This window comes from Phocoena phocoena, chromosome 18, assembly GCF_963924675.1.
Source record: "Phocoena phocoena chromosome 18, mPhoPho1.1, whole genome shotgun sequence".
Taxonomy (NCBI): Eukaryota; Metazoa; Chordata; class Mammalia; order Artiodactyla; family Phocoenidae; genus Phocoena; species Phocoena phocoena.
The window spans coordinates 18199993-18216485 of record NC_089236.1 but is presented as its reverse complement, the minus strand read 5'-3'; the positions used below and the strand labels follow the sequence as shown (position 1 = coordinate 18216485).

Sequence of the window (16493 nt, the reverse complement as noted above, 5' to 3'; positions counted from 1 at the left end):
CTTTTTCTTCTAAGATTTTCCAAGTCCATTAATTTGAAACATAAAAGTTTCAGAATATTTTCATTTACATCATTAAATTACTTCCATTCTTAGTTTAAGATGTGAAATACAATTTGTTTCATGCTAAAAACAGCAGAGTGCTTTAAATTCATACCATAGAAATAATTCAACTAGTGAAACAAATGTCACCTAACAGACAAGTGTACAGTATATTTCTTCAAGCCATAACTCTACATTGTGAAAATGATATAATAAATATTCAAATAAAGTCTATGACTATCTTTTTAAAATCTCATTAATAACCATTTATTAAAAAAAGAACTCTGAATGTACTAAAACCATATCTCACAAGTTAACAGATTTTCAATGATTAATCTTTAATTTTTCTTAACCACTTTTGAAACGTAAGTGCCTAGGATGCTGGGAAGCACAAGAATGACATTTAACAGGGCCATCTCAGCATCATCCCACTCTTGGGTTAATGGGCTGGGAAGTGTTGTTCAGTTACTAAGTAGCACAATGCACCCTTTCAAAGTTGAAGACAAGTAGCCTGATCTAACTACAGACATAACTCTCGGAAAATTGAACAAAAGCATAAAGGAATGTTTGACTGAAAATTCACACCTAAATTATATCCTTAATTCACCTTAATGTTGGAAGAAAACAAGCGTCAGCTAATCCGTTTAACATGCTTAAGGGCTAAGTACCCTGTCTAGGTACTATGCAGAATTTAATTAAAAACCTAACAAGAATTTTCAAGTTTTCAAAAATAAATTCTTATACTTTAATACATATTTAATTAAAGCTTCTTAAAAGCATATACAAGATACACAACATAACCTCACAGAGAAAAAGAAGGCAGCAGCAATGGTAAAACTCACTTATTTCTATTTCAATAAAAAGTTAAATATTTAAAGCACTTTGCACTACAATTTTCTTTTTTTTGTTTTATTTTTAAAAATTTTTATTGCAATATAATTGATTTACAATGTTGTGTTAGTCTCTGCTGTACAGCAAAGCGAATCAGTTATACATATACATATATCCACTCTTTTTTAGATTCTTTTCCCATATAGGTCATTACAGATTATTTGAATAGAGTTCCCTGTCCTATACAGTAGGTCCTCATTAGTTTGCACTACAATTTTCAAGTTCAAAAATAATGAGACTGGCTATTAATTTCATTTCCTATTACCTTTCATCACAACTTGATTGACCATTGGGCCTATCAGTGGAGAAATGTACTTTTTTCCTCAGGGGAACACGTAATACTGTTCTGGAATCGCAATTTTAAAATGGGAAGATCCTCTAAGGAATTCATTCCTGGTCCATCCCAGGTCAAAATTCAAACCAGTTCCTATGTCAGGGGACACCTCAGAGAGTAAGGTAGTTCCACAGCATCCTTTGGGGTCCCTAATCTTTTTCTAAGTGGATATTCGGGATGCCTAGTTTTCAGATACTCTCTTCCCCAATCTCCTGAGCAGTATCAGTGATTTTCTAGGCTGACCCAGGTTAGAAAATTCTCTCCATGGGCTGCAGCAGACACTGTGGATGGCTGCACCCATGGGGTTCTGCATGTATTATGACAGTCATCAGCCTCGGGTATGAGGACCATGATCTCCCATGGCCTCAGGCCCTGCACATACTCTGATGGTGGCAACGGAAAGAGTACTTTGCAGATGAGTGCTGCTTGGAAAGGTTTTCCATTCACTATACATTAGTGTTACACCAAAGAAAGAGGAATAAGGAGGGGGTTCTGTTAGTAGCAGCTCCTTCAAATTCTAAGGGAAAAAAATAACTTTAAAATCCAATAACAGAAAATATAATATGGTAGGGTAGAATTCCTCCAGCACACGTGTATGATGGATACAGCCAATAAGTGATTCGTGCACATACACTCTTACACTTGAGTGTGTATACATTATATATACATAGATATACCCTCCAATTTATATACATAATAAAAGTATGTACAAAACTGGAGGGATTATACAATATATATATACACACATATATAACATAATACATGTATATAAACATAATACATAGACAAATACAGATGTTGCATTATTATAGATCAAATAACTGAGTGGGAGAAAAATTGCTAAGATCCCACCCCAAAATGAAAAAGCAGAAAATTGCCAAGAAAAATAAAGTTCAAATTTTAAAGAATTCAAAGTTAAAAAAAAGTATTTGAAATAGTGTACTCTTTCATCCCACCTCCTAACAATTGTTTTGACAGGGCTAGGTTCTGCATAGTCTAAGTATCATGCTAAAAAAATGTTGATATTGATATTTTAGTGAATTCTTCACAGCTTGGGAGAACTCAGGGTGCAATGACAGAGACAGACATGCAATGGCAGGGACACGATACTACATCAGCCAGCAGCAGCTGCATTTATTGAGTTTTTACTACGTGCTGGAGAGTGTGCCGAGCACCTTACATACGTTATTTCTAATCTTCACAACTCAGCAAAAACAGAGATTATTTTCCTCATCTCACAGATGAAGGACATATAGCAAGTCAGGTGCAGAGAGAGATGGAATTCATACCACTTCTTATCATGTTGATCCTTAGAGGGAGAGGTGAAAGAGATTGTGGTTGTAAGGAATCTTTTTTGAGAAAAGACAATTTGTAGACAATACCATGACAAAAACATAAGCCAACAATGTGAAAACACCAATGACTAACTGGGCAGTAGTCATCCTGCAGTTCAAAACAAAAACGGTTAAGCCTAAGAAGTTTAAAACAAAAGCCCAAACCAACCAGCCAACCAAGTAAACAAATCCCCTTGAAACCAGCTACTTAAAAAAAAGTGACTTATGGTCATTACATTATATTAACCACAGCATTTTGGTAAAATATAGATAATAGGCATTTTCAATATCAGTAGCATACTAGGAAAGTTTTTAAGGTTATTTAGATTTTCAAGGACTTAAGTTCAACGGAAAATATGCTCATGTACAAATCACCATAGTTTATTTTTGTGATTCAATATTGTGCTGAAAATTAAACTGAGCTGAACATATGATACAAGACACTATTATCAAGTATAGTTTATTCTATTAAATGTTGAAAAATCTTTGGGGAAATTTTCAAAAATAAATGCTCAATTGAATTTGATCTTCCCCCTCCATTAGAGTTGTTCTATGTTTACAGTTATTTGTGAAGTCTTATTTATGGATTTTTAAAAAAGGAACTAACTTGCTTCCATGACAGCAAAGAGTCATCAGATTTGAAAAGGAAAAAAAATGGCACTACAGTAGCTACTAATAGAGAACATCTCCTCAGTTGTTTAGGAACAGATATTTGCTAGAAAGAAATGGAACCATCCTTTGTGTTAAATGTCCTTCCTATTTGATGCACCAAGGCCCCTCCTACCATGTGTTCTAGATATACTCTTGGGGGCTTCATCTGTAGCCACTGTACAACTGTTGTTTTGCCGGATGAGACTTGTCGCCTATGAAACAGAGAAGGCTCCTGGGGTTTCTCAACACCCTGAGCACAAGTCCATGTTTCTTGCCCTCGCTGCTCCTCTTCCCTCCACTCACCGCCAACTCTCCTTAGAGTCTGTCCCCTGTCCTTTCCTCCTCTTTTCCTTCCTTCCCTCACTCTTTGCTCTTCTCACTGGTTTTCTTCTTCCTTACTCTGTGTCTTTGTCTTCTTCATAAGCCCCTATGAGCTTATGACAAGCATTTTGAGTTGCTTTTTCCACAGTGTGACAGATGGGTCTAATTGCATTCTATTTATTGAATCCTCTTATGATCCACATCATACACAGTTGGCTATGCTCTGACCTAAGGAATACAATTTTCTGCTTTTAAAAGTTAAACTGCCTTTTAGAGGCCAAATGACTAAATGCTGAAGTTAAATAACCCAGCTGATTCAGAAAAAATTACCTTAAAAGTAGCAAAGGCGTCTGAAGCAATATCAAATGTTGACAACTCCACATACTTAAAGAAATCTCTGAATTGATTAGAAAAGAGGATGATTTTCGCAAGCGGTTCATGTCGAATACATTCTCTCAGCATAATCCCACAACGTAAGGCGATCTGTGGGGTTTCGTATCTAAAGCATAAACAAGAGAGAAACAGAGAACTATGTTGTTTTATTAACAAAATAATATTAATGGTATCAAAAGAACCATTTCAATACTACTGTTAATGGAAGCATAGATATCATTTGTCACAGTTCATTCAAACACCATTCTTTCAATACCCACTAAATATCCACAATGTGCCTGGCACTATTCCAGATGTTGGGGACAGAATAGTAAGCAGACAAGGTCACTGCCTTCCTAGCATTCACAGTTTAGTGCAAATGTTTCTGGTGGGGGAAGAGACAGACTATAAACAATGAAAAGATAATTTCATATACTTCAGTGCCGTGAAACTGAAGACAATAAAATAGGTATACTATAGAGTATACTTAATTTGCTTTACTTTAGACTGAGTGGTCAGGGAAGAGGCAAAGCATTCAGGCAAAGGGAACTAACTGTGCAAAGGCTCCAAGGAAAGAACCAGCAGCTTTGTAAGCCAAGATAAGGAGTTTCATTTTTAAGTGTGATAGGAAGCCTTTGGATAGTTTAAAGAAAGCAATTAACACAGTCTGTCATATGCTTTAAAAAAGATCACTCTGGCTACCTGTGGAGAATCTTGTAAAACAGGGAAGAATGAGCTGGGGAGCTTGAGTGGAAGCAGAGAGACTAGCTATTAGGAGGAACAGAAGCCCAGCTAGAGATGATGGGGACTTGGATTGGGGTGGCAGTAGTAGAATAGAGGACTGTGGGCAGGTCATGCATATTATTCAGGGGAAGAGTCAACAAAACTTGTAGATATTGTAGTTGGGGTAGGGTGAGGAATAAATTTGGGGTGAGGGAAATTGAGGATTCAAGAATAATAAAATAATATTTACATGAAATTCAGAATCAAGAATAAAATCTCTTTCCCACAATTTAGGAAACAGGCTACTTTGTAACATCAAATTTATAAATACAGTAGGGAAAATAGCAAAGGTATTTGAGAGAATTCATTAAACCAGTGTGGTATTTATTCATTTTTTCCCCCATTTTTATGTGGAATAATATTCACAAATATCATCTGAATATTCCCTGAAAAACTCATATTGACATTAAATGTTAATATACTCAGATAGGCACTATTCTTTGCAGAATATTAAAAAATGCCAATTTATAGTGTGGGAGTGATATCAAAAGGAGTGAAACTAATGGGAGTGATATCAAAAGGACATGGGCCAACTTGAAGAGGCCACAGACAGATATCAAGCATCAAAAAAAGTTTTTAGGGGCTTCCCTGGTGGTGCAGTGGTTGAGAGTCCACCTGCCGATGCAGGGGACACGGGTTCTTGCCCCGGTCCGGGAAGATCCCACATGCCGCGGAGCGGCTGGGCCCGTGAGCCATGGCCGCTGAGCCTGCGCGTCCGGAGCCTGTGCTCTGCAACGGGAGTGGCCACAACAGCGAGAGGCCCGCGTACCGCAAAAAAAAAAAAAAAAAAAAAAAAAAAATTTTTAAGTACGACTATATAAGATGTATGAAAAAACACTAAGTCCACTAGTTCATAATGATACTACAGGGATACAGGGGTGAGGAGAAGGAGGCGAGAAGAAGAGAGGAACAAGGGGGAGAGGGAGAAAGACGGGGGAAAGAGAGAGATAAATAAATGGACACCAATGGAAGTTCCTAGGTTAACAATTTATTACTTTCTAAACGGATAATTGAAGGAAAAGAATTAGGCATTTATTCTTCCTCTCCAGTATGGACTGTACTTCAGACTAGTTAAATTGTGGTGGAAGAGGGAAAGTTATTCTCCATAAAACTAGTCCAGTCAATAAATACATAAGGAATAATAAAGTTAGAAAATCACCTTTTTGTAACCCCTAAGGAAACGACTGAATCAGGCAATGTTCATCAGTGGATGATAAAACAATTAAGTGTAGCTGATGGGGAACTTTATAATGGATTAGGCTGCCACCATCTGAACTCATTGCTCAGTCTTAGCGTTACTAAATGTATGTCTCCTGATGTGATGAAACACAAACTACACAGCACCACTTACAAAATACGACTGCCATAATAAATCTGAATCTGAATCTAATCAAGGCTTTAACTATAACCTCCAGTGAAGCAATCTGACAAACCTAGAATAAAGGAAATTATGTAGGATAACTGATTCAGTTTTTCAACAAGTCAATGGCATAAACATGGGAGAATGTGCTGTTTTAAATGAAAAGGGACTTAAAAAAGACTTAAGTGACATTATAAGCAAATACAATAAGTGGACCTTATTAGAATTCTTGTTTGAACAAACCAACTAAAATTTGGGGGGGCAATCAAGGAAATTTGAGTATGGACTGGGTATTAGTTATTAATGAATTATTATTAATTTTTAAGTGCAAAATTACATTGTAGTTATGTAAAAATTATCTTATTTTTGAGATGCGTATTGATGTGTTTAGGGTTGATATGGTGATATTACATGAGATTTGAGATTTGCTTTAAAATACTCCAGTCAAAGAAAAAAAAAAAAGAAAAAACAAGGGAAGAGGTGTTGGGAAGACAGATGAAATAAACACAGCAAAACACTGACGGTTGTTAAGGCTAGGAGATGAGTACATGGGATTTCTTTGCACTGTCTTGTTTTGTATATGGTTGAAAATTTTTGCAATAAAATTTTTACAAATAAGATTATTAGGAGAAATTTATTATTTTAATATTGGACTTCTGGAGAATCTTCCACGGGCAATGGTTCTTTATGGATCACTGAGAGCAGTTTAGTGACCTCACTCTCAAGTTCTCTCAGTACCCTGAAATGTCATTTGCGTGGGCCAGGAGAAAAGTTCGTTTGAAGTGAGAAAGTCCTTTTTAATGATCTTTTCATAAAATTTGGGTTCCAAATCCTTTTACTGTGTTTTGTATCCCATATCCAGATGATTCTCCTTGATGGACAAGAATCAATTTCTTTCTGTCTTACATTCTTTATGGTTAGACTTAGGTCCAGTATAGCATGTTACTATCATATCCCTAAATGACATCATTTTTTTTATGATTTCTGTCTTTTTTTCTTTTTCTTTTTTATTATTATTTTTATTGGAGTATAGTTGATTTACAATGTTGTTAGTTTCTGTGGTACAGCAAAGTGAATCAGTTATACATACACATATAACCACTCCTTTTCAGATTCTCTTCCCACATCGGTCGTTACAGAGTATTGAGTAAAGTTCCCTGTGCTGCACAGGAGTTTCTTTTTAGTTATCATTTAATATATAGTAGTGGCAAAGCACTTAGTTCTGTTGAGACATGTTCTTACTAACATGTTTAAAGAATTGAGATAATTTCAAAGAGCAATTCAACTAACAGAATAATGCTGACTTCCATCTTGAGCCATATTCATCATCTGACTCCACTGTCTAATCTTCTTTTTTCTTTGCATTTCTTTTCTTTTTTTTTATTTTTTAGATTTTTTTTTTTGCGGTACGCGGGCCTCTCACTGCTGTGGCCTCTCTCGTTGCGGAGCAACAGGCTCCGGACGCGCAGGCCCAGCGGCCCTGGTTCACGGGGCCCAGCCCCTCCGCGGCACGTGGGATCCTCCCAGACCGGGGCACGAACCTGCGTCCCCTGCATTGGCAGGCGGACTCTCAACCACTGCGCCACCAGGGAAGCCCCTATTTTTTAGATTTTTATTGGAGTATAGTTGCTTTACAATGTTGTGTTAATTTCTACTGTACAGCAAAGTGAATCAGCTATACATATACATATATCCTCTGTTTTTTGGATTTCCTTCCCATTTAGGTCACCAGAGAGCATTGAGTAGACTTCCCTGTGCTACACAGTAGGTTCTCATTAGTTATCTATTTTATACATAGTATCAATAGTGTATATATGTCAATCCCAATCTCCCAATTCATCCACACCCCCTTTGCCCCCTTGGTATCCATATGTTTGTTCTCTACGCCTGTGTCTCTATTTCTGCTTTGTAAATAAGATCGTCTATACCAATCTTTTCAGATTCTACATATATGCGTTAATATACAATATTTGTTTTCCTCTTTCTGACTTACTTCACTCTGTATGACAGACTCTAGGTCCGTCCACATCCCTACAGATGACCCAATTTCATTCCTTTTTATGGCTGAGTAATATTCCATTGTATGTATGTACCACATCTTCTTTATCCATTCCTCTGTGGATGGACATTTAGGTTGTTTCCATGACCTGGCTATTGTAAACAGTGCTGCAATGAACACTGGGGTGCATGTGTCTTTTTGAATTATGGTTTTCTCTGGGTATATACCCAGTAGTAGAATTGCTGCATCACATGGTAGTTCTATTTTTAATTTTTTAAGGAACCTCCGTACTATTCTCCACAGTGGCTGTTATCGATTTACATTCCCACCAACAGTGCAAGAGGGTTCCCTTTTCTCCACACCCTCTCCAGCAATTATTGTTTGTAGATTTTTTGATGATGCCATTCTGACTGGTGTGAGGTGATACTTCATTGTAGTTTTGATTTGCATTTCTTTAATAATTAGTGATATTGAGCATCTTTTCATGTGTTTGTTGGCTATCTGTATGTCTTCTTTGGAGAAATGTCTATTTAGCTCTTCTGCCCATTTTTTGACTGGGTTGTTTGTTTTTTTGGTATTGAACTGCATGAGCTGTTTGTATATTTTGGAGATTAATCCTTTGCCAGTTGCTTTGTTTGCAAATATTTTCTCCCATTCTGAGGGTTGTCTTTTTGTCTTGTTTATGGTTTCCTTTGCTGTGCAAAAGCTTTTAAGTTTAATTAGGTCCCATTTGTTTACCTAAATGACATCACTGTTTGATATCTGAATGCACCAATCAAATTATGCCCCCAGTTTTCAAGCAACTTTACAAGAGATAATTCAGTAAAAATGCTGATCTTTAACAAAGAGCTAAACCTCTAGCATTTCAAGCTAACTTAGAAAATAGTAATGGGTAAAGCTGGTTCCGTTCAGGGCTTCTTGTCTACTCTGTCCTCAGGGTCTTCTATAATTACCTCTCCCTTCTTATCTCAAGGGCTTCAAATCTTATTAAGGACGTATTAATGGTTAAGAAGATGGGATTTAGAATCAGATCTGGATTGAAAAATGGGTTCTGTTACTTATTAGCTGTATTTATAACCTTGAGCAATAGTCTTACTCTAAGTTTCAATTTCCTCATCTGTAAAATGGTAAGGATAATACCTAGTCCTCATAGTATTGTTAGAAGGATTAAATGAAATAACATAAGACGTTGAATGTAATACCTGGCACACAGCAAACACTCAATAAATGGTATCTATAAAACAGGATGTGAGGCAATGAGTTTAAAGTTTGGGTTAAAAAATAAAAGAAGAATCATTATAATATAGAATAAAAACCAGAGAAGTCATCACCAAATTGTTGATAATGGTTTCTTTGGGAAGGATTATGGCATGCACTCCCTTTCTATTTTATAGATTTCTAAAATGTTTGAATTTTTAAAATTTATTTGTATTGAAGTATAGTTGAATTACAATATTGTGTTAAAATGTCTGAATTTTTAAATAATAAACATGTATTACTTTGAATCAGAAAAAATAAAATGTTTTAAAAGTATCTACTCTTACACAACATTGTAAAGCAATTATACTCCAATAAAGATATAAAAAAGAAAATAAAAATAAATAAATAAAAATATCTACTCCTCTTCATCCCCAATATCACCACTAAAGTTCTGGCCCTAATTATCCCTTGCTTGGACTCTTCCAAGCTGGAATCTCAGACCCCCAATTCTCCAAGCCATTTTCTATACTGCCACCAGAACTCATCACATCTAGTCCCTGGATGGCTCCATGTTGCCTTTAGAATAACATTTAGACTCCTTGGTAGGACTGAAAGACTTATGAAAGACTCTTCATAACTTGGTCTTAGCCCTTCCAGCTTTATCCTCATCCCTACTTTCCATTCACACTAGGTTCCAGCTGCATCAGAATTCTTGTCATCCTCCAAACACATTGTGCAATTTGATGCCTCTGTGGCTTTGCATGGGAGGTACCTAATCCTTCTACTCCCTGTGTCTATTTGGAAATTTTCTACTTTAAGACCTGCTTCATTTTTGACATCTCAAGCAGAGGTGATGACTTCTTCATCTGTGCACCCACAGAATATACTGGTAAAGAAACAACAATGAGTTGTAATGAGTTATCTCTGCTCACTGTAGACTATAACTGCTTGAAGACTGGAAAGCTGGATATTGTTCTGAGAGCACAGATTCTGGAGTCAGACTACTAGAGTTTAAAGTATACTGGCTATGTGACTTTGGACAAGTTACTTAACCTCTCTGGGCTGCAGTATCCTCTTCTATAAAATGGGTATAATAAAAATAACAAAAACAACAATAACTATCCACAGGACTATTATATAAATACAAAGCAGGGCTTGACATATACTAAGTACTATGTTAACTACTACAATTACTATACTTACTATTATTAGTGCTATTATTATTGTAGACCCCTAATAAACGAACTAATAAGCAGTTTTAGCCTTACAAACTAATCTAATTATTAACTTTTCAGAAGATATGGAAAGATGCTTTATAAAACTTTCCTGATGAATCAGATTTTAGGGAGTTATGCTTAAAATAAACAATTCCTATTTTTCTATTGTGTGCTATAATTACATGAAAATGGAGTCTTAGAAATCTGTATATTGAGAAAGTGTTTTTTAAATTAAATGACTCAAAATTACTTTTTCCACATATTAGAAAATAAATGAAAGCTAAGTTTTTTCTTAAATACAGAAAAAATGACATATAATTATTATAAATTATCCATTATAATAGGATTCCTGGTAAATACAGGTGATTAATGAATAGAAGAGTTCATATTTGAAATATAAGGAAAATTTCTACTTACATCAATTTAATAGTTTGTTCAGAAACTGAGTGATCTTTGGCAACAACTAATTTGTAAAAGAATAGTAGTCATTTGAATTCATCATAAAGTTCACCACCAAATAGGACAGAGACACATTTTCAAATTATTAAAGATAAAATAAAGATATACTGATTATTCATACTCAGTAAGTTTTATATGTAATCATAATTGCAAAAGTGCCAATGCCCCACATGTTTTATAGAATCACATATAAATAAATATAATCTAGTACGAAAAAGTTATTAAAAGAGATTCCAACCTTTATCATTTGTTTCTCAAAATTATTGATTTATAACTTACAGCACCACTTCTCAAACTCCCTTCCCTCCTCTAATTTACTCTGCAGCTACTTTGGAGCCTCCCACTAGTAAACCTCCAAAACCCTCTCCTGATATTAGTGGGTTTTCTCCCTCTGATTCCTTCCTCCTCATCTCTAAGTCTTGTTTGTGCCAGTGGACATAACCTTCTAGCTTAGTCTAATTCCCCTGCCTGGCTTCCTATCACTAGGTTTTTTTCTCAACTCTCTCTACTGAAAAAGGGGAAGGGGTGGGAGAAATATAGGGGACAATTACACATTAATGAATCCTGTGCACATCACAAATAATAAAGGCTCACTACAGATCTGTAATATGTTCCAGCAGATAAATTATTAATGAATAACAATTATAATTAGTTGCTTATCTTGTCTCATTATTTCTAGAAAGGGAAAATAAAGTTATATTCTTCAATATAAGTTGTAATTCTTCACCAACTTAATTTAAAAAATAAATATCCCATTACGCTAAATTTTCACATCTTCCACAAAGCATATATAATGTGTCAATGTATAAAATGTACATATATTCTATCATATATAAAAGGAACGAAAAAATTACCCTACAACCATACTTTATAATTTATTGGATTGCTTTTATCTGAATTCTTAAAGCTTAACAGTAATAATTTTCATGTGTTTATAATTTCCTTGGTAAGAAGACACTAAATTCATATCTTTAGCAGAGCCACTTGTATCTGGTGCAGCTCTTTGACAAAATAAATACAAGGCAGTTGCCATCCCCGACTGCTATTCAGTGACAGCAGCTACATGAAGGAGATCCTCCAAACAAATAATTCCCACTCCAGGAATGAAGTCCGTGGAGTTGCGTGTATCCTTCACATAACGACCCCATGGTGGAAGATACTGTTTTAGAACATCCACACAACTTCTCTTCTACATCAGCTGACGGGCTCTCCAATATATTTTTAGGACAACACATTTTAGCATTCTCAAGGGATCATTTATTTACAAACAAACTTTAAATGATTATTAATTTATCTTCACTTCCTGAAACACAAATCTGATATTCTTCTTCCCAAACTCTCCAATGACTCCCCATTTCCTACAGGATAATGTCAAATGCTTTAGCTTTACATTTTAGAATCTCCAGAAGGGGGTACAAATTGATCATTCCAGCCTTATCCACCAATGACCAGCTGGGCAGATCATAACCCATTACATTTTGTAGATCTTATCTGAGCTAGAAACAAACACTTCCCTTTATAATATTATTCTGACACTTGGGTATGGTCTTAATTGTATTTGTCTAAAATTGCACATATATCTCAATGTGAACTGCAGCTCTTAAGAGGGATAGGGATAATAATTTTTTTAGACTAGTAGTTACTGAGTACTGAGTACCATGTGCTTGGTGCTATGCTCTGCAAGAACTACCTCAGTAAAGACTCAAAATGACATACTGAAGTAGGTTTTATTATTGTCTTCATATTACAATGAGGAAATCAAGACTTAAGGAAGCTAGGTAACTTACCCAAGGTCTTAGCAAGTAAATAGCAGAACCCTGACGGAACACACAGGTCGGTCTGACAATGCATAGTCTAAGGCATATAATGCAACATTATTTTAGTGCAAAGGTAATATTACAAATTTTACTCTTATTTGATAGATAAGAAAACTGAGGCTTGGAAAAGTACAGTGACTTGCCCAAAGTCACAGAGCTAAGAAGTGGAAGAGACAAGAAACAGGAAAAATCAGAGAGCAAAAAAAGAGCTCTTGTAAATTAAAAATAGGGTGGCTGAAAGGAGAATTCAGTAGAGTTTATCTTCAGTGGAAGATACAATTAAGAACATCTCCTGGGTAAGCTGTGATGAAGTGAGGGAGTGGCATGGACTTACATATACTACCAAATGTAAAATACATAGCTAGTGAGAAGCAGCCACATAGTACAGGGAGATCAGCTCGGTGCTTCGTGACCACCTAGAGGGGTGGGATAGGGAGGGTGGGAGGGAGACGAAAGAGGGAGGAGATATGGGGATATATATATGTATAGCTGATTCACTTTGTTATAAAGCAGAAACTAACACACCATTGTAAAGCAATTATACTCTAATAAAGATGTTAAAAAAAAAAAAGAACATCTTCTGACAAGTAAAACAAAAAGAAAAAGAAACAGAAAATAGAAGAGATATGAAATCAACCCCAGAGATTTAACTTTGACTAATAGGAGAATGAGAAAGTGAGAACAGAGAATATAGAAGAGAAAAAATTTTCAAAGAAACAGTATGTGGCAGAGAATGTTAACTGTCCACAGAAATCCTTTCTCCTCTTCTTCCTGGGCACTAACTACATTTCTCAGGTTTCCTTAAGAATTAAGAGGTCAAGTGACTAAGTGCTCTCAAATGGAATGTGAGTGCGAGTAATGCAAGCCATTTCCAGGCCTGGCTCATAAATTCTCCCAAGTACTTTTGCCTTCTTGTGGGCTGAAATGGCAATCAACAAAGTGATCTTAGGAACCACATGTTGAAGGAACCCCTGCTGACCTAGAACATCTGTTCTTCTCTATTATGTGAGAAATAAACTTATCTTGTAGTTGGCCACTCTATTTTGGGTTATAAGTTTAGCCTACCCTAACTAATACATGATATAAGTATATTTCCCTTTCCAGAACTGAAAGACTTAATTCTCCAGTAAAAACAATATTTTGTACTAAAAAACAAAGTAATTATAGTACACTACTTTGTTCAACAATGAATAATAATTACATAGCTATAATAATATAAATGTGACTAATAAAATTAAAAATTGTGATAAAGTATATTGAGAGGGTTAAGAGAAGGAAAATGGAGTAACAGTGGTGGTGGAAATACTAAATTGTCATCTAGTCTATGAGAAAGTTAAAAGATATTTTTTAAAATTGGTAAATCAGAAGTTAGTAAAAGCCCATTATTGATAATATAGAGGCAAATACCAGACGAACAAATAAAAAAGATGAAAGTGGTTGTCTTTGGGCAATGGGACTAGAGAAGGAAGAGACAAAGAGCTGATGTTTGTTGATATTTCTGATTTTTAAACTATGTGGTATGTATTATTTTGATACAATAAAATGTTTAAAAATGTACAAGAAAGGATTCGGGAATTGAACACAGACGAGATGGACTAGAAGAGCATGCTAGATTCAAGATGGTAAAGTAGAAAGATAGAGAAGGGGAGACGAAAGATAGTCTGCTATCCCCAAGCCTTTCTACATCCATATTTCTGGTTTTAGGAGTTGGAGCAGCCTCAAAATGCCCAAGAAACATTTGTAAATGAGTATACATAAAAAGTAATAATCAGGAATTCTATTATCTGACCAGACTTTAGTTTTTTGGCTGCCCTGTGGTCCCATATACATACAGTGATATTTATTCTATCCTCACGTGAAGCATGTCACCATAGTAGATGCTAGCCATTGAAAGGATATCGTGTGTGTGTGTGTGTGTGTGTGTGTGTATTTGTGTAATGAGGGGATTCAGTCTTATGCAAAGAGGCTAAGTGGGCAGCTAGAAAAAGGGCAGATTGGAAAGCACAAGCAATAATGTAATAGGAAGAGATAACAGGAAAGTGGAGGAAAGAGAGGCAGCAAGTGGAAGGGAATTTATTTTAAAAGGATTTTGCTGCAGCCTGAGTAATCCCAGAGACATAGATTTGGAGGGCTAACTTCAAGCATGGCAAATATGAATCCAAAAGGGATCGTTTTCTCAAATGAGGCTAATGCTATATATTACTTTTAACAACTTTTCTAAACTCAAACCTACTTTAAAGGAAAGCACGCACCTACCCTTTGAGGAGCATAAATAGGATATGAGGATGAGCACTAATGTACTCCACAGTAGGACTCCGAGTGCCTATCTGTCGTCTCAGGATGTTGTTAAATATCTGGGTCACATCTTTTTTTCCCTGTTAAAGAAACAACCAACCATTAAGTTGTATACTTTAAATGGGTGAATTGCATGGCATGTGAATTATTTCAAAAGCTGTTTATACACACACACACACACACACACACACACACACTCCATTTAATATGACATAGTATTTTCCCACCTGAGATTGTGAATTCTTTGACTTAATTTGTCTAATGATAGGTACAAAATATATAAACAACCAAAAAAATCAAGATCAAATAAAATCAATGCCCTACACATATAGTAAGCATTTCAAACTGTTAAATGCATGAAGTACAGTCAAAGCTTGTGTCTCAAGGCTTTCTGATTTCTCATTTTTATAGTAATAAAACCAAAGGTTAAGGACCACTTTTTAATGAGGGCCAGGGAACAGAAAAGGATATTTAGGGAATGGAAATTTTCAAAAACTTAGGACCATAAAATGGCTTATTGAGAAGCTGATCCTGGAGTGCTTATTTTGCTTATTTTTTAAAAAACGTAGCTTATTTTTTTTAAACGTAGCAGTCTGTAATAATCATTAGAGATTAAATTAGAGATGGACTAGAAGAGCATGCTAGATTCAAAATGGTAAAGTAGAAAGATAGAGAAGGGGAGACAAAAGATAGTCTGCTATCCCCAAGCCTAGAGATTAAATTATCACAGTAGGAAGTTTTCTGCCTTTTTTTTTTTTAAACATCTTTATTGGAGTATAATTGCTTTTCAATGTTGTGTTAGTTTCTGCTGTATAACAAGGTGAATCAGCTATACGTATACATATACCCCCATATCCCCTCCCTCTTGCATCTCCCTCCCACCCTCCCTAGGAAGTTTTCTGCTTCTTTGAGCTGCTTTCTAATTCAAACTGAACAGTTGACTTTGCATCCAGCCTATTTTCACAAGGCACACCTGCCTTTAAAATGAATGCATCAACTCTTACATGCAATACATTTTCATCCTTCGATCTCTTATCACATTGTGTTTCAAAACATCAAAGAGTCTAAAGCTGTGTCTTGAATAGTGCCCAAACATCAAAAAACACAGCTCTGAGTTTGATCCTGAGCCCACAAATCAGAAACCTTGCAATCTCAGCCATAACTCTTTTTTTTTTTTTTTACCTCATTAGAATATGCTGAAGTATTTTTTTTCTGTCAGCAATTTTAAGGCTTAAAGGATTAGACAAAAATTTATGGCTATAAAGTAATGAGATTTTCTTTCAAACAATTTTAACCCAAAGGTCTGTCTTCTAACTAGCCGTTATTCACGTAACAGCAGGATCCTCCAATACTTTCCTCACCCCAAAGGACCACTTTCCTCTTGATTCCTGAAGAAGAAAATGGGTTTGCCACACAGATTC

The 16493-nt window shown here is 35.6% G+C and overlaps 1 protein-coding gene across 1 annotated transcript in view; it reads right to left on the bottom strand.

Annotated features, from left to right (window-relative positions):
- CAB39L (calcium binding protein 39 like) overlaps window positions 1-16493 on the bottom strand; it is a 44961-nt gene that overhangs the window by 19592 nt on the left and 8876 nt on the right. The window contains exons 3-4 of the mRNA XM_065896181.1: window positions 15034-15152; window positions 3901-4069 (exon numbers count right to left, since the gene is read on the bottom strand). Of these exons, the coding sequence (XP_065752253.1) occupies window positions 3901-4069; window positions 15034-15152 (288 nt within the window). The remainder of the gene's footprint in view (window positions 1-3900; window positions 4070-15033; window positions 15153-16493) is intronic.